Source organism: Orbicella franksi, chromosome 10 (genome assembly GCF_964199315.1).
Source record: "Orbicella franksi chromosome 10, jaOrbFran1.1, whole genome shotgun sequence".
In the NCBI taxonomy this organism is placed as follows: Eukaryota; Metazoa; Cnidaria; class Anthozoa; order Scleractinia; family Merulinidae; genus Orbicella; species Orbicella franksi.
This window is the reverse complement of record NC_138154.1, coordinates 21222736-21246635: the sequence shown is the minus strand read 5'-3', so window position 1 is coordinate 21246635 and position 23900 is coordinate 21222736. Positions and strand designations below refer to the sequence as shown.

The 23900-nt window shown below is 40.2% G+C and overlaps 2 protein-coding genes across 2 annotated transcripts; one reads left to right on the top strand and one right to left on the bottom strand.

The window, feature by feature from the left end:
- Window positions 1-2784: 2784 nt before the first annotated feature.
- On the bottom strand, window positions 2785-6981 carry LOC145500663 (sphingosine 1-phosphate receptor 1-like). Its single transcript, XM_081480189.1, has 2 exons — window positions 6915-6981; window positions 2785-3866 (listed from the first exon to the last, which is right to left on the bottom strand). The coding sequence occupies exons 1-2, from the start codon at window positions 6937-6939 to the stop codon at window positions 2989-2991; spliced, it is 903 nt and encodes a 300-aa protein (XP_081336315.1). The 5' UTR covers window positions 6940-6981; the 3' UTR covers window positions 2785-2988.
- Window positions 6982-11705: 4724 nt separating this feature from the next.
- Window positions 11706-14868, top strand: LOC145500230 (uncharacterized). The gene is made up of 2 exons (XM_081479748.1): window positions 11706-11775; window positions 14195-14868. The coding sequence occupies exons 1-2, from the start codon at window positions 11724-11726 to the stop codon at window positions 14527-14529; spliced, it is 387 nt and encodes a 128-aa protein (XP_081335874.1). The 5' UTR covers window positions 11706-11723; the 3' UTR covers window positions 14530-14868.
- The last annotated feature ends 9032 nt before the right edge of the window (window positions 14869-23900 follow it).

Here is a 23900-nt window from a genome sequence, read left to right as displayed (position 1 = left end):
CCATATGAAAGGTATTGCACGAAGACTTGTTTTGAAACAGAGGCACAAGGTAACTCGGGAATGCCCCATTTGGGGTTTTTTTGCGGGCCTGTCAAACCCAACATGACGAGAAGAAAACAATATTACCAAGACAATATTCAATTTTATTTTGAGCCTGAAATTAGCATTTTTTACTCGCACACAAGCATTTCTATTGTTTTAATTATAATTTTGTTTTTTCACACTTTTCTTAGTATATATTTTAACGTTTGCGCTTTCTATCTATTACTCGTTAAAGACTACAGACTGGTAGTCGAAAGCTCGTTTTAAACAAATTTTTAACCAGAGATCGTTTTTCTATTTTTCCAAACATTCTTTATTGTCACAAAATTAGGAGGCAAAGAACAATAAAGCGTGACTTCAGCAGTTGGTTGTCCAGCATCCCAGAGATTGGTAGTAAGAAATGCAGTGATAACGGAGTAAATATTCGATCAAAGGGTGCGGGGTAACGATAATAATAATAATGGTGATAATGATGATGATGATGAGGAGGATGAGGATGAGGATGAGGATAATGATGATGAATACTTCATTTATACTGCAAACAGTTGATCAGCTGAATTTAAATATAAATACAGCTGGTACAAACCCTGATAAACTATTTCAAATTAGAAATATAACACAAACAGCGGTGATAAACATTTTAAAAACATGCAAATTAGTGTCAGCAATAAAAAGTATTAAAAACTAAAAGGGAAGGTTTGGTTTCAACAATAACAACATATACATTTATTATATCTCTCAGTTATTATCTGTGCTGTGATTGGTCAATTCAGCAAACTGTACAGTTATTGACTTTGACAACTCTACAATCATCGACAAAGGAAACAATCGCACCAGAAAGACAGTTGAATCATGGCACACGGCCAAAACTGTTGAGGCTGATAACGACTTGTGCTCACTCACGAGACAATATAACATTCTTTTAAACATACACTAAATTTTAGCACTCTAAGCATTCTTCCAAACATTTTTTATACGTGTAATTTTAATTTATGCGAATTACTCTCTATATTCAAATTTTTAACATTTTACTTTATCACCAATTTTTCTTTTTTATCCGTCGAAGACAGTAGACGAAAGCTTATGCTTTTTAGTAATTTTTCCACAGAACGCTATAATCAATTTTATCACCTAAGAATAGTTGGTTAAAATCTAAGTAGAAAATCTTTTAGTTACTGTCTATAGCTTTGAAGGAAAATATATGCTACGTAGTTTTGCGGGCAATCGCAATAGTACTTAACGCGATGTGCGCATGTCATTACGTTGGCCTAGAATCAGGAAAACGGCAGATTGACAGTGATTTGATGGATTATGTGACTGCCCCGTTAAAAGGAACGTGATAAGTGAACTCCTCGCAGTAGTTACATAGTTATATAGTTATTACTGGAAAGCTCAGTGAGGACTAAAGAAGTCAAATACCAAAAGAGTGGAGAGTGTGTCGGAGTAAAAGCTAATTTTCCAAAGTTTTCTTCAACACGTTTCTGAAAGCAGATAATTTGAGCAATTATAGACGTTAATTGAAGGTCCTCCTGCCCCTAAACGAATACCGAGACCCCCCTTTTATTTCAAAATCTAAGTTCCCTTGATATAAGCAGGCCAACAGGTCAAGTTTGAAAGAAAATCTATAGTCAGTTTTATGTCGATGGAATTACCTTGACACGTTATTTGGATAGTTTCCTATGCAACATAATTATACGTCAAAAGTCAACATGCTTGTCCAATTTGGAAATAGTTTCCAAAAAATTCCTCTCCCAGCCAAACTGGACTCGGGTAACGGCCTCGTCCAATTTTGGCTGTCCTTGAAATTTTTTTTTTATCCAATAGCAGATTTGCACGTTGTCGTCATTTCACTACAACTTCGTTTTTTCTTTGTATTTAAATTTTGAATTCCCAGCGGGGTTTAAATAACAATTGCCCGAATTAGCGCAAGAAACAGAAAAACTGAAGGATTCTGGTCGTTGTAGTCAAATGACGCCATCATGCAAATTGCGTATTGTTCCCAAAGTGGACAGAATGCAGTTTTATTACATATAAGCCAACCACAGCTATTCATTCAGTCACTCAATCACACTTTTAGACAATTAGGGAGCTTAAGGAAACCACGACGACAACGACACCAACGAGAACGTCACTAAACAAAAAGTTTAATGAGCAAAATAATGGCCGTGCGCGTGCGTTGTAATTCTTTGTACATTTTTTTGCCGTCCTCTGCAAAACAAGAACGTGAAATGACCAAGTTCTGCGAAGTCTGAGGAACGCGAACGACGACGGCTAATTTTTTCTATTTCCATTTGGAATTGAACGCTGTCATCGCATATTAGGGACTTTAAGAAAACCACGACGGCAACGGCAACCCGACCGTCGTTAAACAAAAGGTTTAATGAGCAGAACAATAGCTGTGCACGTGCGTTATAATTCTTGGTACATTTCTTTACCGTCCTCTGCAAAACAACAACGTAAAATGACCAAAGTCTGCGTTGTCCGTAGAACGTGAACCACTACGGCTAATTTTTTATTTTTATTTCAAATGTTTCGCCTTGTCCCAGATTCAGTTTCGTGATAGTTTTGACACTGAGAAACAAAGGAAAATGATTTTAGAGTATCTCGAGATTCTTAGGTAAAATATAAAATCATTTTTTGACCGACGTTGTCCTCGGCGTCGCGTCCTGGTTTCGTAAACTCCCTATTTTGCCTGAGCACGTCTTTAGAGCCAGATCTAGAAAATTACGAATTTCGCTGGTAAAATATAAATTCATTTTTGACCTCGCGCCGTCGTCGTCGTTGCTTTAGCCTGCGAGAAGGCCCTCGTGTTTTGCGGCGGGAACAAAGTCGCGAGCGAAGCAAGCCGGTGAGGGGCCTAGCTTCGCTCGCCGACAGCTTTGCTCGTGCCAACGACGATGAGAGCCTGCTCGCAAGCTATTGTTGCTTAAGCTCCCTTTTAAAAGCTTATCTTGGCCGCGCACATTTACACGTACAGATTATCTTCCAAAGTGCCCGTCGAAACTTTCTCGTGCACAGCGCATAAACAATCGGATTGATCAGCGAATACAGAAAACTTAAACTATGTGCTATGAATTCAAATTCGTCAGTAATAACACAGCGTTTTCCACAAAATTGAACCATGTTTACCAACACTTTGTAAGGTGTCCAACATACCATCAGTAACCCAATCAGGATGGCCACACAACGCATAACGCTCCTCTCTCTTCTTTTTATCTTTTCCATCTCTCGAGCATTTTCTGTTAAACTTTGTCGCTCTTCAAAACCGGCTTCAGTCGTTAAATCTCGATAACAACCTTTTCTCACCAGAAAGAACATTCTTGCGTAACAGGAGCATATTATGAAGAACGACGAGATGCAGACAGCATCTGTAATGACTACTCTGTTTCTGAAAATTGAATCCCACTGCAGCTCGGGAAGGAGTGTCATCAACCCAGCGAAGAGCCAGATGCACAAAATTCCAAGTGTTAGACTAGTGTACGTCAAATAATCTGCACTCTTTAACGGGAAAGAAATCACAATCAGTCGTTCAACTGCAAGGCCCAAGATTGTCAGACCTGAGGAACTAAAAACAAGATTCACTGCCATGTCCGAGGCGCGCAAGATGCTTTCGTATGGAAACCAATATTGAAGAGCGATAAGTAACTCGCCCGGAATACCCACCAACAAGTCACTAACGGCGAGGTTTAAGATCAAGTAGTTTGGAATTGCTTTGAGGTTGTCCAATGGATCTTTCCATATTGTTACTATAACCAAGGAGTTTGACACCACGGTCAGCACAGAGAGCGGCAGGAGGAATGCGACATCAGCTATGGAAACTTGGTCTGAAAAATCAAACATCAGAAAACAAGAATAAGCTTGAAGTTTGAGAGCCTGCATGAGTATTAAAACACGTGTTTTTCTTTGCGTGCAGTAAACAGACCAAGGCGCCATAATTTTTAGTCTCGCAATTTTTATCGGGGCTGCAGCGCCCGAAGAGCGCGAGCGGAGATATAAATAATAACTACTTATTAACCGAGAGCGAGTTCTTTATGGGAAAATCTCAAACCGAGACCTTGCGGTATATCGCTCGGTCAATACGGCAAGGCCGAGGCTTGAGATATTCCCGTAAAGACCTCACTCTCGATTAATAAATTGTTTATTATATGGCTTTTTGCTTTGGTTTTGCGAGCTCGTAATCGGCCCGTGGGCATTACGGGAGAATAATCTTCTACAATTGGCCAATCAGAGCGCGCGTTATATCGGCTACAAACACAAGCAATATAATAAGGGAGCTTGAGAAAAGCACGACGACAACGGCAACGTCACTGATCAAAAGATTTAATGAGCAGTACAATGGCTGTGCACGCGCGTTATAATTCATGGTACATTTTTTTGCCGTCCTCTGCAAAACAACAACGTAAAATGCCAAAATGCTGTGTTGTCTGGTGAGCCTGAACCACGAAGGCTAATTTTTTAAAGTTTTGTTTCAAATTTATCGCAATTTCGTAATAGTTTTGACAGTGATAAACAAAGTAAATGACTTAAGAGTATCGTGAAATTCGTAGGTAAAATATAAAGTCACTCTTTTAAACGAAGTTGCCCTCGGCGTCGCCGTTGTGGTTTTTAAAACTCCTTATATTTGACGCTCACGCGTAGTGTTTTGCGCCTGCCTTGTTTTGTTTTAATTTCTTCGGTTTGGTGAAATGCTTATTAGTGTGCGGATGATTAGTATGTTATGGGAGCTCCGCTTTAGGCTTGGCTAAATCTATATATTAAGTCTCATGATCCGTTAAGAACAATTTATGTCATTGATATTTTGCTGCTAGGAAAACTTATGGGGGCACTCCCTTATTTGGCCTATACGGGGACAGGGTGTGGTTTTTTGACCTCGCTGTCCTGAACAGTGCATACAATTTTATTCGCCTGTGTCCTTTAGTTAAAATTAAGATATTACTTTAAAGTGTGGCGACTTAGATTTGAAATCGGTAAGTGAAGATGCTTGTCTTAGGTCTATGGGTGAGTTGTTCCACAACTGAGCTCCGCTGTACGAAAAACTTCTCTAAAGATAACCAGTTCGAGGTTGTGGAAGAACTGATTTGTTTTCGGTATTCCTTAAACGATAAGCATTTACGTTGCAACGATATACGAATCTTGATCTCAGATAATCAGGTGTCATACCATTCAATGTTTTATACATTAGGGTAGACTTCTGTTCCAATCTTTGACAGTAGAGTCTTCACCACCCTAGTGCCCGGAACAAATCATCCAAATTACCATAATAGCTTGCAGACATTAGGGTGCGACCTGTGCGATTTTGAAGCCTTTGCAGTTTTTCAGAAAGACCCTTGTTACAGTTATCCCACACTAAATAATAAAAATGTGGTTGAACAAGGCTATTATAAACTTTAATTAAAACATTAAATGGTGTGAGATACCGAATTCGTTTAGTTGCACCAATGGCAAAAGCTATCTTCTTAGAGATTTGGTATATTATCTAGCTGTTGGGTGAGTACAAAGTTTGCCCTAGAACTTAGCGACACTTTATTGCCGACACTATTAATTTTGCTTTTATTTTTTGTTTATTTTATTTTTTTTGGTGTACAGATTGGAGAATTCTTCGCCTATGACTGTTTGGTAGTTTATCCAACTTCTTAATGACTGCACTGGCCGAGAGGGGGGAGGTGTACCTCTGTAAATTTCGGATAGGTGTAAGCCGCGAAGGGTCTTAAACCCTGACCGTATTTGAGTATGAAAATTGACACCCTATTTAAGGCCCAAACTCGAAAAATGACAACCTATTCCAAGGAAAATCAAAAACTAAGAATAGCGTGAACCGGTCAGCTTCATATCTTTCTCGTTTAGCTGGAAATTTACGCATTTACGCAGCGCAATTTTAGCTGATACAATTTTAGGCCCCCCATCTAAGGATCACGCCGAGAACACAATGCCAACAGGAGCAAAAACGATTCTCTACAGTCAGGATCGAAAACCTCAAAAACCCTACCCACCCTGGGGTGAGAATTATTAAAGCTTGAGAAACAGTGACTTTGTTTTGTGAAGAAAACTTTGGAAAGAATCACGGTAGACTGCGAGCAGTCTCTCTCTTCCTCGAAAATCCGCGGGGAAGAACGCAAAACAAGTGAACGTGTGAGAACCGAGAGGCGAGCGGCGATGCCGCGAGGCGCTTCGCAAATCACGCTCGCACACTCACAACTGGTCACTTGTGTGGCGTTCTTCCCCACGGATTTTCGAGCAAAAGAGAGACTGCTCGCAGTCTAGAATCTTGCCATGTACGCTCGTTTCATGTCGAGCGTTTCCGGTACAGGTCCATCCACGAATCCTATACGGCCCCCTATAGCTTGAAAGCTAGGCAAAGTAGCAAAGTTCAAAGAATCTTCGTGAACAGAACTGACGGAAACAACAAGCAATTGGATGAAGAGGATACTCAACGAAGTAACTTGAATAGCAAACATCTATGCCTAACTGCTGTGTTACACTGTAAATGTCCTCATTCTCTTCAAGCTTACATTTGTTTTTTATTGTGTTCAATACTTGTAAAGCACGATTTGATATTGCGAAGCCCGAGTAAACGCTCTTGGAGCGTCCAGTTTTTTTCTCAATTCCCCTCTTAGTTTCCTACGAAAGTCTGATAACTAACTCTCTCCGAAAGACTTATTAAACAGAGTAAAACCATACTGCATGAGTAAGGAATGATTGTACTATCTACCGGGTACCTCTGCTAGCATTTTCAATATGATCAAGTCTCAGGTGCAGTCTACAAATACATGCAATTGTTTATTTCATTTCATCATGAAAAAAAAAATGTCAAAATACTGCAAAATCATTGAACAGATCCCGTTAAATCGTAAATTACAATCAAATATACTTACAGAAAGTATCCATTCCAACTGACATGAGGGTCCCAGAACAAATATTTTGAAGAGGAGCTTACGCACGCTAAACAAGTAAATTTTTTCAAGAAAAAAATTGTGACTCTCAGTCTGTATGCCTTTGTAATCACGCCATACATATGTCATGCGAAGACCCAGCTGTTCATCAACTGATTTGCCGTTACTTCGTATCTTTCTCGTATATTTGGCCTTTGACACAAATCAGTCTTAAGGTTAACGCGTGACTATTAAGAACAAGAAGTATATGAAAGATCATCAGTATTTGAACTACGGAGAAAGACGTGAAGGCACAATTGATCATCGCAGTTATTTAATTTAGGCTTAACAGGCTTAAACCGCCGGGGATTCGAACCCATGACATTCTGCGATACCGGTGCAGTGCTCTATCAACTGAGCTCCCAAGCCAACTAGGAGCTGGTCACTTTGTGAGTTCGTAATATACCCGTACATGTTGCAGAAAACAAGTGAATATATATGAAAGATCATATATCTGAACTGCAGAGAAAGATATGAACACATGATTATTCATCGCAGTTATACAAATTTAAGCTTGAGGTCATGGGTTGGAATCCAGTTCAAGCCTGAATGTTTTCAGGCTTAAATCTTTAAGGAGCTCAGTCACGGTTTGCGCATATTGAAAAGTTTAGCCTCAATATTTCAGATTCGTCGTTTGTAATCCGTGTTAATCTTCTACATCCTTAGCCATCCTTGTTCCTTTACGGGTTTATCAATATCTCTTTGGTGCTTTTCTATCTTATTAAACTGTATTAATTTTGTATGTGGCCAAAATAACTCAAAATACCGTGACTGAGCTGCTTTAAAAGTTGTGTGTAGAACTGCGATGATCAATCATGTCTTCAAGAAGCTTATAGGGAAGCTCAAAACCGCGCGATAAAATTTAAAGTGCTTTATCTTGAATTGAGAGAAAAGAGTTCTATGAAGTAGCATTCGGTAAAATAGCAATAAAAGAATAAGTGTATTTACTGGAAAAACCAGAAGAAGCAACTGTTCGCAGTGCAGTCGCTGTTTGTGAAAGGTTAGATGTGGGAACAGTTCGATTTTTGAAGCGACAAGAAATAATTTAATCTGTATTTGTGGTAATTAAAGTTTAAATTATCTGAAATTAATAGAAAACAGTTTTGTAGTTTATAGAAAATTGTCTACCAATAACGTTTTATTTACTGAAAAAAGTTGTAATCGAGCGGTAAACAGATCTAATTTGCAAGCATCACATTTAATATTTAATTAGGACGGGTTCGTTGTCATAAGTGTGAACCCTAGACGTACAGGCTGGGGGGGGGGGCGCTGCAGCCCCCTCACCCACCCCCATAAAAAAAATGGGTAAGTCAGTTTTTTTGCATGGGCAACAAGAGAAATTTGGGCAAAGGGTTCCATTTTTTTCGAGAAATTACTGGGTTATTCAAAAACAGAAGATAACAATAATGGTAATCAATATTCAATAAAGTGAGACTCAATACTCAAAAGCAGTGCGAGGCGTTATTTTCTTAAACACTCCCAATTTTACGTGTCTCGTATCATTGATATTTTCGGCCGTCGAAATGGCGGAGACAGTTCTTTCTTTTAACGTGGTCTACTTGTAACGTGATCTATACGATAGATTCATATACAAGAATATTCTCACTGTGGATTCAAATGTAAGATTGTTTGCACTCCATATGAAGGCCTATATTAGTGATTTCTATGGCCCTCGATTGTGCTCGTTTATTTTGTGAAAATTTTTGGGAAAGTGTTAACTCCCCCCCCCCCCCCCCCCGCCTGGAAAAAATTGCCCGTACGTCACGCGTCCACGCAATGCCAATTGTTCTCGTGATTGCAAACGTGACTTACAGGCTTGAATTGTTCATCTGAAAATTGATATACTTCTATAAAAATAAACTGGTAGCAATCAAAGATGATAAGAGTGCGTTCCACGCCGACTTCCAACACTTGTTTATCGCTAAAGTTTTACATGGATATAATGGATGGATAGAATGACAAAGTCTAATATTGTCAGCACATGTAATAATCCTTATAAATTTAAGTTAGTGTGACAACCAAGACATATCACACTGTGTGACATACTATCTGGGCAAAGCTTGGCTATCACGCTGAAACTTAATTTTTCTCACGTGCAAAGAACATCTCATGTCACAGTTGGACGATCATATGCTGCTTTCATGCACACGGCGCCACTATAGTGATCCTGCAGGTTCATCCTTGCCATGTGCTTCAAAACTTAGTTTTTTTCCACTGTAGCTTGCTACAAAAAATATTCTCTCCATCCCTTCCTACCCTTGCTGGGTCCTTGGTCATATGTGACACAGTCAAATATTTTATTAAGAAATAGATGATCATCGCAGTTATACACAAATTAAGCAGCTGTGAAATTAAAGCCTGAAAAAATTTCACGGTTCGACTTGATAGCTCAGTTGGTAGAGCACTGCAGCGGTATCGCAAAGGTCATGGGTTCGAATCCCGTTCAGGCCTGACTTTTTTTTTTTTTTCAGGCTTTAATTTCACAACTACTTAGTTATTTATATAACTGCGACGATCATCAATTTCTTCATATCTTCCTCCGCGGTTCAAATGTATGATCTTTCATATATTCATTTGCACAGTCAAGTATTTTATTGCCCCCCTGATTGTATAGTAATATATTTATTGTCAGGTTTTAAGCATTGTTATTGTTCTCTTAGAGCTTATCAGCTCCGAGTATGTTTATTGAGCTTCCAAGCACCTCACTTTATGGGTAACTGTGCTGATTTTAGGCAAGGACAGGGAGAAGCGGGGTATTGTCAGAAAATGTTTGGTTATATGAGAATGGGGAGTTGGGTATGAAAAATCTTAGGTGTATACAAAGATTTTGGTTGGTAAGCTCTCGAAACGTAGTGATGCAAAACATGAAAAAGGTAATTTCTTCAGTCCGTGAATGAACGTCACAATTCTTTAGGGCCTACTGAAACGGAGAGTTGGAAGGCTTCCTTTCGGGGGGATGGTGGTGGTAACATTTGGGGGTATATTCCAGTATGTTTGACCGCTTAAAAAGTGTTTTAGCGAAAACATCAAGTTTATAGAAGGAGTGACATAAATGAAGTACGAATTCCGTGAGGACTAGAAATTTCTAGCACAAAATCTGTAGTAGTTCTATAATTTGTTTCAAGATAATATTACATCTGTCGATACACCTGAAACGCAGGTGTCAAAACATGGTTTTCTTGACTTTTATTCTCTGGACGTTTCAGTATTTTTCAGAAAAGCTTACAATACTCATTGTGTTGTAAAGAAGTGTTGCATTATGTTGGCTTAGTCTTAAATAAAATTACATGAATTTGCTTACTAATTAGAAAGATTAACATAACTTTACCATTAACTCAACATCAAGCTCAATGGAAAAAAATATTATTGTCGGCAACTCAACGAAACATGTTTAGTTCTTAAGTTTTCTCGAGTGTTTATATGGAAAAGAATATTTAAAGTGTAAATGAGACCTTGATTGTTTCGTGCTAAAACGTGCTATTTTCACTTCGGCACATTCTGCAGGTGACTTTTTGGTCTACTCTGAATTTACATATTTTTTAATTATTGAGCAGTTAATATAATCCGTGACCGACTGTATTCAAGCCCAATAACGTCGCGGCTCAAAAATAGACCAAAAAATCTGCTCAAAACATTGACTTTTGATATCTTACTTTAATTTCAGAAAATAAGAAAAATGTTAGTTAACCATTCACGTTCTCAATGACGGTTATCCAAGGGATAATTTATTTAACAAATAAAGAAGCCTACGCCGTGTATTACACTGTAATAAAACATGCACGACGGGCATTTCAGAGCACCAGGGAAATGTAGAAAACACGAGCCTTTCTTCATTTCTTGAGTGTTCTCAAATGTCCGGAGTGTTTTATCATAGTGTAACACACGGCTTAGGCTTCTTCATTTTCTTTTTGATGTAGATTGTACACGTTCTCTGATAGCTCGACGAAACGCGACTTCTCGACTGTTTTCGCTTCTTCTTCTTCTTTATTTGTTAAACTTTCTGCTTCTTCGCAGAGAACTCCATCACAAATTCCTTCAAAGAAAATGTTTTTCGCCATCTCTAACAAAAATGTTGACTAGAGGCAATGTGGCGAAAACAATAAAACACGCTTTTTCTAGGTTTCAAACTCCGATAAAACATGGGTTTTTGACCAATCAGAGCGCGCGTAGGGTGCTATTTATATTATAAAATGGATTACTTACGATCCTAAACAACATTATACAAAAAAAAACAAAAACAAAACAAAAACAAAAACAGATATAGGAAAAACAACTTTCATGTAACTGCAACCTGTAAAAACAAACACCTTGATAATTGTAACATACGATAACTTTTGCCGCACTCCGTATTTACCTTCCTTTTTTACCTGTCGGTAGAAAGCCAACGCCTCAGGTTTTTTGTGCGAAACCGTAAAGAGAATACAAGAGTGCGAAAAATTGTGTTCAGCTTAATTGCAGGTTATGATAACCGTAATTACAGAAGGAGAGAAAATTGCAGGGTTGGCAATCATCTGTCTAATGTGCCTTTGACAATATAAGTGGTTATTTCTATTCATGTACATTTGACTCCCTTTTGGATCGAGGTCATGTGCTCAGTGATTGGCTAGCCTTTTTTACGAGTGGCATTCTATTGACTAACATTCACAGTATCATAATCAACGCCCTTTAGTTAGAGCCAAAGAATAGCTCCCGGTTGGTTCAAGTTGTTCTCACTCTTCTCACTGGATTCTGCTGTTTAAAAGAAGCATTGAAATGAAGGGTTTGGCGCTGACTTTTGTTGTTTTCTCCGCGATTTTCGTGGCTGGTAAGTTCACAGGTTTGTTTGTTTGTTTGTTTGTTTGTTTTTGACCACCAATTCTTCTTAAAAAGGGTGCAAAAATATACGCGTTTGTTTGTGGCGGGAGTCACCTATCGAACAAAAGGGAACAAAGTCGATTTCGCGTCTCGATGAAAGCGAAACCATACGTGGTGGCTGATAATCACTACATCGGAGATATTAGGGGACGCACCTCATTTCTACGGTTTGGACTTCCGTCCACACTAATCCTTCACGAAAACGGAGCTTTTCGAAAATACTCTTCATAAACCGGAGTAATTTGAAAGCAAAATATTTTTAAAATGGAGCTTTCCAAAAACGATGGCCTCAGGATAATCATGTGATTTTCCTAACCGATTGTTCCTCAAACGCAAATCCACAATGACGGGCGATTGTTGCGCCTTTAAATTGCTCCGGCGTAATGTGGAGGGAACCTAAGACACCCGATCATAACCGAACTTACAAAACAGGAGAGGAGTAGAAGCAGCATATCAATCAACTCTGACTGAATGTGATGAACCCAAAGTTGTCTTTTATTCTAATATGTAATTTTAAAATCCACCGAATATTCTCGTTGGGTCAGAAGGGATAGAACGTGATATTTCGCGAGACTATTAATAAAAATTCGCTTTGATGCACACAAACTAATAAGGGAGTAGGGTTTCTTTATTTTAACGCGCAGATAAATATTATATATTCCAAACCAAATGAATTACATGTAAAGAAGGGACAGGCTGACCTTGCCCAATGTAATTTCTCAACACAAGGTTCTAACGTGTAATGTTCGCATATTAATTAACAGAGTGCAGTTTATCGACAGTTTAGTGACGTGTTTGATGGAGCGGGTAAAGGAAATGGGAGTTTTCTTTGGCTTGCTTGACATGTTAGCATTTAATTTCGAATGGCAATTTCGCATGGTAATTTCGCAGCATATTTATTGCATAACATCGTATTTTGGCGAAATCAAGTCAAAGTTATGTCAGAATGAAATCTATGGCGCTCGTGAGCCATAACTTTGTTTTCCGAGAGTTTGGCCATCGTATTTCATTCGAAGCATGTCGAAACGAAGGAAAACACTGTGAAACTACTAACGATAATTAAACATACTTTCAGGGAAACAACTTACCGTAAATCAATACGATTTCGCTTCACCATGGAATATCAATAATTTCGATGGCATCGAAAATGGCAGAGTCTGACAAGGGTCCTTTAAGATACTGAAAACAAATAACAAATTGCTAATGCTAGGAAAATGATGAAAAACATTTTCTCAGACAAAGAATTTTTAATCAATGCAATCAGTCTGTGTATGTAGAGATTGAAGCTGCAATTAATTATCTTGACGTACCAGTGACGGGAGCTGGCACACATTGGCAGCTTGCTGTACAATTCTATGGAGTGTCAACAACCTCGGCAGCCCTCTGACTCGCAAAGTTATGCGGTAGATCGAATTGTTGGTTGAAGCTCGAGTAGCTTAAAGACGAATCGTTAACGGAGACTGATGTTATACTAGCACCTTGTGAGGCAACATTACCACCGTCAAAATATGGATGAAAAATATGGATGAAAGCGGACACGGGTTGAGAGAGTTAGTTGGGAGAGGATAGTTTTTAAATAATTTAAATAAAATTTTTCAACACCTGTAGATAATTTGGAGTGCTCTTGCTTGGTAGCTTTGCTTGCAAATGCAAGTTTTAGTTTCCCATAGACTGTGCATAATTTTTAGCAAATAAAAGAGTCGACTCAGTTAACAGAAACAACATGGAGTACTTCTTTCCTTGCTGAAAAAAGTGTGACCCTCCCCCGGCTGTGAGGAGAAAAAAGAAGGTTTGGCCTTCCCCAAATTTTACTGATGACCCTCCCCTCCGACGCCCCCGCCCACCCCCCAACCCCCTCCAATAGAAAACATACCATCTCTTAAAGTCGGTCTCGAGGGTGTCCGCTATAACCAGATTTGACTGTACCTAAGCAAAAGAATCGCCGCATGATCAGATAACATTAAACACCACTCTTTCAAAAACCTGGGTGAAATACGATCTGCAAAGTTACCTTTTCCTCTCTAGTGAAATCTGGGGTGCTTTCTATTCAACCAAAATTCCGAGCAATTTCAGAAAATCTGGAAATTCTTTAATCGTCGAAAAGCGAACCATGCAAACGAAAATTCCGTCAGGAAAATCAAATGCTACGGAAATTCCCGGAAAGAAATTTCTGAAAATTTGGGTATACCTCGCGAGGTTGGCTCTTTACTGGAAATTCGGAAAATTGCTGTTGCATTAGTCACTGGAAAATTTCAGAAAATTCAAACCAGAATTTTTCATCGAATGGAAAGCGCCCCGGGAATTTCCTGGCAGGTAGATAACGAAGAAAAGATCAAGGCGAGTGACTTTTACTTTTACCTTTCCTCTAGCGCATGGCATCAGGTGCTACAAGTGTCTCGGCACAGAGGATTACTGTGCAAAAGATAAGCTACAGGCAGACAAGAAGAAAAACGTGATGGAATGTCCCGAGGTATTTGATCGCTGCTTGAGGAAATGGATCAAGAAAGATGACAAGACAGCGGTTGTGAACGCATGCGCCACCCAAAACACGTGTGACGTAGAAAAAAAGACCTGCGATGAAATTTCTGGAGATTGCGCCGTCGGCTGCTGCGAGTCTGATGAGTGTAACGCAGGCTCGACTGTTACTTTCAGCGCTGTGTTGATAAGCATGTGCGCCGTTCTGGGCCCAGCACTAATGGGGTAGAAAGTGAAGCTAGGACTGGTGTCGACTCCGGATAAGTTCTAGGCACAAGAAATAAGCTAAAGGGCGGGTCCTTGTCCGAGGACTTGAATACATGTTCTCTAGCAGTAGATATTTTGTTCTTTAACTTGTAAAAGCTACTAATAAAATGGAAGTTGCACCTCAGGGTTAGAAATTATTGAAATTCTTTAGACCCAAATAGATCAGTTTACAGGTTTTTTAAAACTAAACGTAACACAAAAAGAGGGCAAAAGAGGGCTTTTGCTCGTTGTCAGTATCACAACCGACGAAATTAGGGACTGTGCAATAATTACCTGGGGGGAAAGGATCGGAAAATTAGAGGGGGGGCATAGGAGAAAATAACAGCAAGAAAGAGAGAGAGAGGGGGGGGGGGGTTGGATGTAAAATTTAATATCACAGGCTCACAGTCCAGTGATTCTGATGACTCTTCAAATGACTCTTCGACATACGTCGAAGAGTCATTTGAAGTGATGTTGGTACCGGAGGAAGAACTCCAACAAGTAAACTAGGTATGAGGGAATCATTGGGAGGAGACTTTTTTCAACGCAAGGGGTGGGGTGGGGAGGGGTTGGCCTTAATACTATCATTATGTGAGGGAGGGTTGGAATTAATTTTTACTTTATTGGAGGGAGGTATGACTTAGTTTTGGGGCATATTTCACCCATTTCCCAGCGCGCCCCCCCCCCCCCCACCCCTCCCCTTTCCAGGTAAGTATTGCACAGTCCCTTTGCTTCTTGAGATTCGTGATTGCAAAAGTAGAATCTCAGGTAAAGTGCAATGGCGATCATGGAAAGTACGATTGGACAGCAGAGATTAACAGCAAGATATTAAATTTAAGTGGTATAACGGACGAATACCTAGCGTAGATTTTCCCCACAAAGTAGCGTTCGATGGACGACTAGTCCCCGCACTTTTCTTGAAATTCGCCAAGCGGGGAGCCAAAAATTATAATGCGAGAAGAGAAACGGATGTGTGGTCATCAGGAAACCAGAGGTGCATCTCACTCCTGTCGCTTTTCGCATGAAGTACTATTAGTAAGGAAAATAAACGTCGGTAGTAGTCTCGGCCTTTGATTCAAGGTGACGTCTTACTAGAAGCTATCACCCACCACATACGGCAACTTACTCTTTTTCTCTTCGCAAGGGTTTATTGGTTATTGAAAAATGGTTTACTAACCCAAATTTCTCCGGTATTGTTTCAGTATTTTCTGGCACTCTAGCACGTCTTTCCAATAAGTCTCCGTTGAATGAGCAACACAAGGCTTTAGCAATCAGTGCCTTAAACAGCCCTGCGATTCAAGTCTGCCAAACGTACTTTTGAACTGCTAATGGCCATGATTGCTGTTTGACGGTTTCGAATCGATCTGCATCTTTCAATTTCCTCGGTTTAGTCGTCGAGTTTGGGACCGATCAGGTTTCCAAAGCCGGAAGTAGAGTGACTTACGAGTAGCCCCTCTTTTTCTTGGCGTTTCAAACGCGATGTGAAAGTAGTAAATTTTCTACAGCAGCGAGTACTCCAAGAAATGACTTACTTAAAGCCAAAGTCAGGGATTCCAAAAAGATTTTTTCTTTTGTTCTTACGTATAATCCTAATTTACCGTCTATTAATGGTTAATTAAGAAGCATTTTCATCTTTTGTTCTCGTCCCCAAAACTTAAGGAGCTTTTTCCACCGAATTCTATCCTTTCATCGTTTCGCAGGTCTAAGAACCTCAAAGAAATTTTGGCACCTTCTAAGTGTAGACAGACCTCGTCTCCGTCAATTGCAGTGCCAACAGCGGGGTGTTTCACTTGTGATAAAACCAGATGCGATCTTTGTAGGAACTTCTTTGTCAACTCCCACACTTTTTCTAGCAACAAACTGGTAAAACGTATTTTGTTCGGCAGACACTCTCGTGTAATTCATCGAATGTGATCTAGTTGGTTCATTGCAAGAAATGTAATCTCCAGTATGTCGGCTCGACCACAACGGAATTTAAAGGTAGATTTAGAAATCACAAATCCTCCATAAAAATAAACAAAAACTTGCGAAGTCGCCATACACTTCAACCGAACTCCACACGTGTTATCGGACTTCACATTTCAATGTATTGACCAAACCCAAACCAGCACGTCCGAAAACACTGAAAATTTACTAATCACGAAAGAAGCATACTGGAGTGCGCAGTTATTTTTCCCTTTCACTTTTTGGGCTAAACAAAAGACAAGACTTTTATTCAAAAAATCGCATCCACTATACTTAATTTTAGCGGACTTTGGACAACGGGTTGCGATTTTCTTAAGGTGCATTTTTAACTCTGAATTTTTTTACTAGTCGTTGTGTACGCACTAAATAATTATAAATCATGAAACACCTGATGGGGAGCACAAAGACGAGGACCTAAATGGACCTGACAGAGTAAGGTAATTTATCACATTGGCTTATTTCAGGTGCTTTTTAAAAGAAGCTCTCAATACTTGGTGTTTCTCCCTATTTGAAAACAGAACAGGAATGACGATTTATACCAAATAAAATCAGAAAAGGAATTAACCATCTGCTTAAACTGGCACTTTTGTACTACAGATTGTACATCAGTCATCTCCTTGTGATTTATAAGGAGATGGAGAATTATGCATTATTAACCCACGTGCATGTTAACACTATCATAATCATGGCATGCATGCATGTTTTTTAGAGTTTTAAATCAAATAGAGCTCATCACAAATCTGCATATTGATTTTCACTATAGATCAAGAAGTTTGTTGAGTCGCAAATACGAGACACACATGATGCATCTGAATTTTCTTACCAGATATTATGGCCTGCAAGTGGTATTTCCTAATGCAGCTTAAAGAAAACTGTGCAGAAGGAGACGGAGATAGACATAACATCAACAGAAAGCGACTCCCGTCATACTTCCATAGTGCTTCTTCCTTTTCAAAGTATGCTATTGAAATGTTCACCCACATTTCACAAGTAGAGGCATTGGCTTCTGAAGAGCTGGCTCAACGCCTGTCGTGGGGACGTTTTGTAAACTGGAATGGGGGCATTGGAAACAACATTGAGGGCGACAAAGCGAAGGAGATTTGTAACTGCACCACAAAAAGTGTTGTCCAGGGAATGAGGACGAACAAGACCACAAATGCAATTGTGACAGCATTGCCAAGCAGCCCCTGGAGTCCAACAGATCAAAACCAGGTTTGATCATTTAAATAAAGTTCACCCTCAGTCCCAGGTTCATTTCGAGTAGAAGTTACCATGACGATGAAAAGCTCATGTTCAAGGACTTGAGGAAGTCACGCCCCTTCCAAGCATGGGCAAACCGCAGTCCTGAGAGTTTCCGCAATATTGAAATCTCACCACTGATTGCTTTAGACTTGGAAAAGTTCTTCTCTGGGCAAGAGAAGCACAAGAAACAAATTTGTGGGGTAGACTGAGAAACATGATTTTCATTTATTGAAATCTTTTACCAGAACATACATTGTATACAGCCTACTTCTAGTCGTCAGTGTACCAATTTGAAATTTTGTTTCTCGAGTGTACATAATATGGGTGAAATGACAGTGTTAATATTGTTTTTTTTTTAGCAGAGCGCTGCACTATTGCGATGACAAAGGTTAAAATAACTGCTCTGATGTTAAAGGTAAAACGTAAAGTCTGCGTACAAGCCAAGTGGCCCACCAGGCAAGAGCTTATCCCAGTTTCCGACGCATGACGCGACTAAGAGTATTTCTACCACCCCCTGGATGGGATGCTAGTCCATACCAAGGTTATCCCCAGCATTCAATTTGCCGGTACCCATTTATACTCCTGGGTGGAGAGAGGCACTGTGAGAGTTAAGTGTCTTTCCCAAGAACTCAACACAATGTCTCCGGCCACAGGAGTCGAAGCTAACCATGAGGCCACCACGCCTTCACATTAGACATTAAAGGATGTAGTATAATTGGCGACCTGCAATAGAGCAGGTTTTACTTGGGTGTTTAAATGGTTACGCATTGCTACATGATCAGTTTAAAAAGGTTTACATGATCAGTTTAAAAAGGATAAGGAGAACAATGCAACAAGTCATTTTGGCAAAGATAATTACTGGAAGTGGTGTTACTTTAGATGAAATATAAGGTTAGACAATGGTAAATCGAAACTTAACAATTCATGTAAAAACTTGGTGCAAGGAAATCAGCTTTTTAGTTTGCAGGCTGCAACTAGGATGTACTACACAACAGTCAAACTGTACTTACACAACAGTCAAACTTTTCTCCCAGGTTAAACAATCAATAAATTAAAAATTGAAATGATTATTTGTTCTCTTACAGTACTTCAGTCGTTTAAAAAAACTTACCGTAAATCTTCGAATTAGCGCCTCCCCTTGAATAAGTACCCCCCCCCCCCCCCATTGGCCAAAATTTAAAATAAGCGCATCCCCTCGAATAAGCGACCCCTCCCCTCCCCCCAGCTTCTAAATTTAAGGTCGCCCCAAAGCGATTTGAGAGTGGCGGGCTCAGAAGGAAAAGCTTGAACTACAATTTAAGAAAACAGATGGCAGTGAGAGGAAAAGAACTGAAGGAGGTGGTCGTTAACCCTTCGATGAAGATCTTGAGGGAAAATTACTTGAGTGGATTTACGAGAGAAGATCGAAAGGCCTCAGAGTCTCAAGAAAGTTAATTATGGCGAAAGCGACGTCAATGCATGAAGAAAAAAGTGCCAATAGCGGCGAGCGTAAAGACTTCAATGCCAGTCACAATTGGCTTGCAAAGTTTATGGCTAGAAATGGTTTAACCATTCCTCACTTTCATCTACAACCGCAGTTCATATATGAATTATTTCATATATACACGTCACATCATTTCACTCCTCACGAGAAGATATGAACTCAATTAATTGACCTCGTTCCCGATGCTTCTTCTTTCCAATTGCTTAAATTGGAAAATTTACTGCGTTGATCATTCTTCACTTTTATATTTTGAATGTAAGAAGGCTTAAAATGAAGCATGGTTATCAAGACAGTGATATCATGGCAATGGATGAGACCCCTGTGTGGCAGGACATGTTAACACAACTGGTGATAGAACAGGAGCACAAACAATTAGAATGAAGACCACAGGGCACGAAAAGGTCTGAATATCAGTTTGCCTTGCCGCAAAAGCCGATGGAACCAAACTGAAACTGATGATAGTTTTTGCTGGTGCTAAGCGCAAAGTAAAACGCCTTAATGATAAATATACAGGAAAGTGTTACATCGCATCATCAGCAAATGCTTGGATGAATGAAGAGCTGACCAAATCCTGGGTTCAAAATGTGTTGGGCAGATTGTTATTACTGGACAGCGCTTGTTGGCTTGGGATGCGTGTCGTTGTCATTTAGCTGACACTGTCAGGGAGGAGTTGCGTATCAGCAGGGTTGACACCGTCATTATTCCTGGTGGCTGCACCAAATACATACAGGAACCGGATGTCTCACAGAACAAACCCTTCAAGAAGTACATCAGAGAAAAATACGACGAGTGGATGGCGGGCGGCATTCACGAGTTCACAGTAAATGGCAATATGAGGGGTCCCCCAAGAGAGAAGATGGTGGACTGGATTCTGGCAGCTTGGGATAGCTTTGACGGGCAACTTTTGATCGACTTCTTCAAGAACTGTGCACTGACTGTTGCAACGGATGGCAGTGAAGATGCTGAAATTCATTGCCTAAAGCCAAGCCAACCTTGCGCAGCAGGCCTAGACCAGCTGAAGAGATTAAATCATGTACATTATGAAGAGAGAAGATCCTTTAGAGAGACTAACACTGTCTGATGAAGATGATGCAGCCGATGAATTTCAAATCATTGATATTGCCGAGGATGAGGAAGAAATCGACATTGATAATTATCTTGATGGCAATTGAATCTGGAATCGATTTATCACATGACTATCACATGAGTATCACATGAGTATCACATGACTTTCGGCGGCCAATCGACCCACTTTGTTCAACAAGGCATTTTCGGTGATTTCTCCTTTGTGATACTGAACTAATTGGTCAAACTCTTTCGTGGGTAACATCATGACCTCTTCTGTCATTCTCGAAATGTTGTTGGAGTAACGTTTTGTAGCAGTTTTGCCAGTAACGGAATTTAGTCTCTTTCTTCTCGAGTTTCAGGGTCAATCGGGCTGTTGTGTCTTTATCTCGACTGCAATTCGTACACAGAGTACTAGTATCTCCGGGTGGCGTGGTGTCTCTGATAGCATGACACCTTTCGCACAGGTCTTCAAACTTGAAAGTCAAATACTCTTGATTGAGGTTCTTGTACTCCCTCTTCCAGTACTGCAAATTGTCTTTCAATTGTTCCAGTCTTTCGTTGGCTTGTTGTAGTAACTTGACCAATTCACTCAAGGTGTCTTGACGTTTACGTTTAGGCTGTTCGGGACGAAGTCGTAACCTTGCAGTGGATAACCTCTGACGTCTCTGGTGTTTAACATCGACGTGCTTAGAACACGTTTAAACCTTGCCAGAATCCTTTTGTTCTTGGAGATCTTCTGTTTGCCTCTTGATCGAGTTTTTTGCGTTTCCCCACCTCATGTAGCGTTGTCTTACAGCAATGCAGTTAAACCACAGTGATCGGGTGAGCGGGAATTCTGCTTCATAATAGATTGAGAACCATTTCGCTCATGGCATTGATTTGATCCGCATCAGCATGTTCTAACATCTCTTGCCTCCTGCTCTGATTGGCCACTTTGAGAATGGCCTCCACGAAAGGCCATTGTCTGCGTAATTGAGTCATACTTCCCAAGGTGCAGGACGTCTGTTGTAACTGCCTGTGACACCCTTTGCACCCATTCTCTTATACTGTTTGTCCTTTACGAGCTTGTACCAGATCTTGGCCGTGTTCTTGAGAACAGTAAACAGTGCACCTCCACGTTGTCTCTTACTATAGTGATTCACACAGTCTTTGATGCCTTTTGCTACCTGACTCGCTAATTTCAAAGCCAGCGTAGCAAAGGTGGGGGTCCCAATAAAAAAATACTGGCTCCTTCGGCGATCTTGTCTACTAATCGATGCTTACGTCGAGCCAATGCTCCGCCTCGCTGTCTACTTCTTTTCTTGGTCTTTGGTTTATTTTTCATATTCGACGTTTACACGAAGCAGTAACCTGCTACACCAGAGATTCCTCCTAGAGCCGCCGCCTTCCTGCTGCTACTAAAGCTGGAATGAGAGCTGCCAATAATAACAATCCCCTTTTTGTGTCCTCCTACGTCTCCCTGGTTTTCTACGAACTGTTCGTTTGCTCTTGCACGTAGCTTCTCAATTTGATCAATGTTTTGTCATAAGTGGTGTAGGCAAAGCGACACATGTCGTTTTGAACGAAAACGTTTTGAAGTCGTTTCATCCCTTAATTACAGTTTCAGCGGCAGTTAAACAGAAAATGAGGGTACTGTTTTTCAAGACAGATCCTACTACGATGCCTGCTGCCACGATGATCAAAGCCAAAGCGTTCAAACAACTGTGGCACCACTTAAAGTGGTAAAACATCTGGCGATGACACCACCACTGACGGTGTTAAAAGGCAAACAACCCATCCAATTGGTACAGCAAATCTGGGTTTACCAGCTGGGTGCTTTTCCTGGATCCGTTCATTAGAGATACGGCACTGATTGAATCTTGGGAAGAACTCATGACAATGTCTCGATGAATTTGTGACACCGTATACATCCTTCATCCTTTAAAAGGCGGCCGAGAATCCGATGATCGTCGGAACCGCAAAGATGTAAATCCAAGACCATGTATCCGAATGAACGTTCTGTCAAACGTTGAAAAGTGTCGGGTAAAACTTGTCATTGGTTGGGAAAAGCTTGAAGCAGTAAATTCCTCATGCCTAATTGATCTCGTGGATTCTTGAAGGCTACAATGTAGTGGGCGTTTCTGGAAATACTCTTGGCATATTTCCCCAGCAGAAACATGTCTTGGCAGAAGTATAGCACTGTGATGTTCTGATGCAGGGTTCTTGTTAAGAGCTGGTAACCGGTTATTTTTACCGGCTGTTTCACTGAAATATTTACCGAAATTATCCCACGAATGTTCGTCTGATCAAAGGTGAAATCCCATTGCGTTTATGGGAAAATATTGCTTTCCTCTTCCAACCAATGCTGTGAAGATATCTAGCAGATGTTACTGCTTTAAAAATACATAATTTGTTGAAACAATTCAGCTTGTTTTTGCCAATTCACCCCTCAATACGACGTCCGCCATGTTTCCTTTCCATTCCTCTCGCGGCCAGGGGAAATCCCCCATAATCCATTGAGAAACGTTTACAAAATGGCGTCCACATGTGGAATTTGACAGAAAGGTCTTTTGGAATTTGGTTTTCAACCAAAGCGTCAAAAAAGCGGTGGTGAGTGAAAATCAGTAAAATAGCATAACCCTACTTTCCTTTTGCCGAGTATTAAATTAATTTAACAGCCGCTGACACGCGACAGTGATCAATACGAACATCAAGTTAACACTTGAACTCGCTTGCCCGTGAAGTGTGTTCTGAATCCTGAGCTTTGAGCACTTGTATTTTCCCTGTTACAGTTAAAGCTTAGTACTATTTCAAAGTAGTTCCTAGTATTAAATTTGTTGAAGAAAAGTAACATAAGAGAAAAAAAGGAGGACAAGAGTTGCACAATATTTAAGAGACACAGTCATGCAAACTGTAAGTAAGAGACCGAAAAATGATTATGTTACGCTTAGTGGTGCAAACTTCATTTTCAGGTTTCATCATTGAATTATTTGTTCTTCATCTACAGATGACTTGCCCTCTATTTCTACTGCCCCTGATTTATTCCCTGTATCTTCTATCACTTCTAACACAACCGCGGCTATGTCTAGTCTGTCTACTATAGAAAATGCGCCTTGGGCTAGTTCCTCCTTTGATCTTGCATCGAGCTCTACAATTGTCTCCGCTTCTATCAATGCACCTCGCACCTCCCAGTTTAGCAGTAATGTAAGACCTCTGGCAGCTGAAGAGATGCTCGAGACATTAAAAACATGTTTTCTGGGTCACACGTTACATAGCTCCTACAATTGCCAAAACAAGTGCATGAACCTCTCACCTTCAGAGTTGAGAAGCCAGAAGCAACTGAAGTTCAAGTTTAATCATAACTGGCTATTTGCAGACTTCACATATTGCAAGCAGACTGGCATTCACTGGTTGGTCTTCGGTGAACAAAGTCATGGAATGTTGTGCATACTGTGTAACAAACATGCAACTCAGAATCTACGTAACAAGTCCAAGACCTACAGTAGTCAACCAACGATGCGATTTTGGAAACTGGCACTGGAAGAACACGCTGCAAGCAAGCAGCATCATGCTACCATAACAGCTGAAATGCTTAGCCGGGTTTCTGTACTTCATCA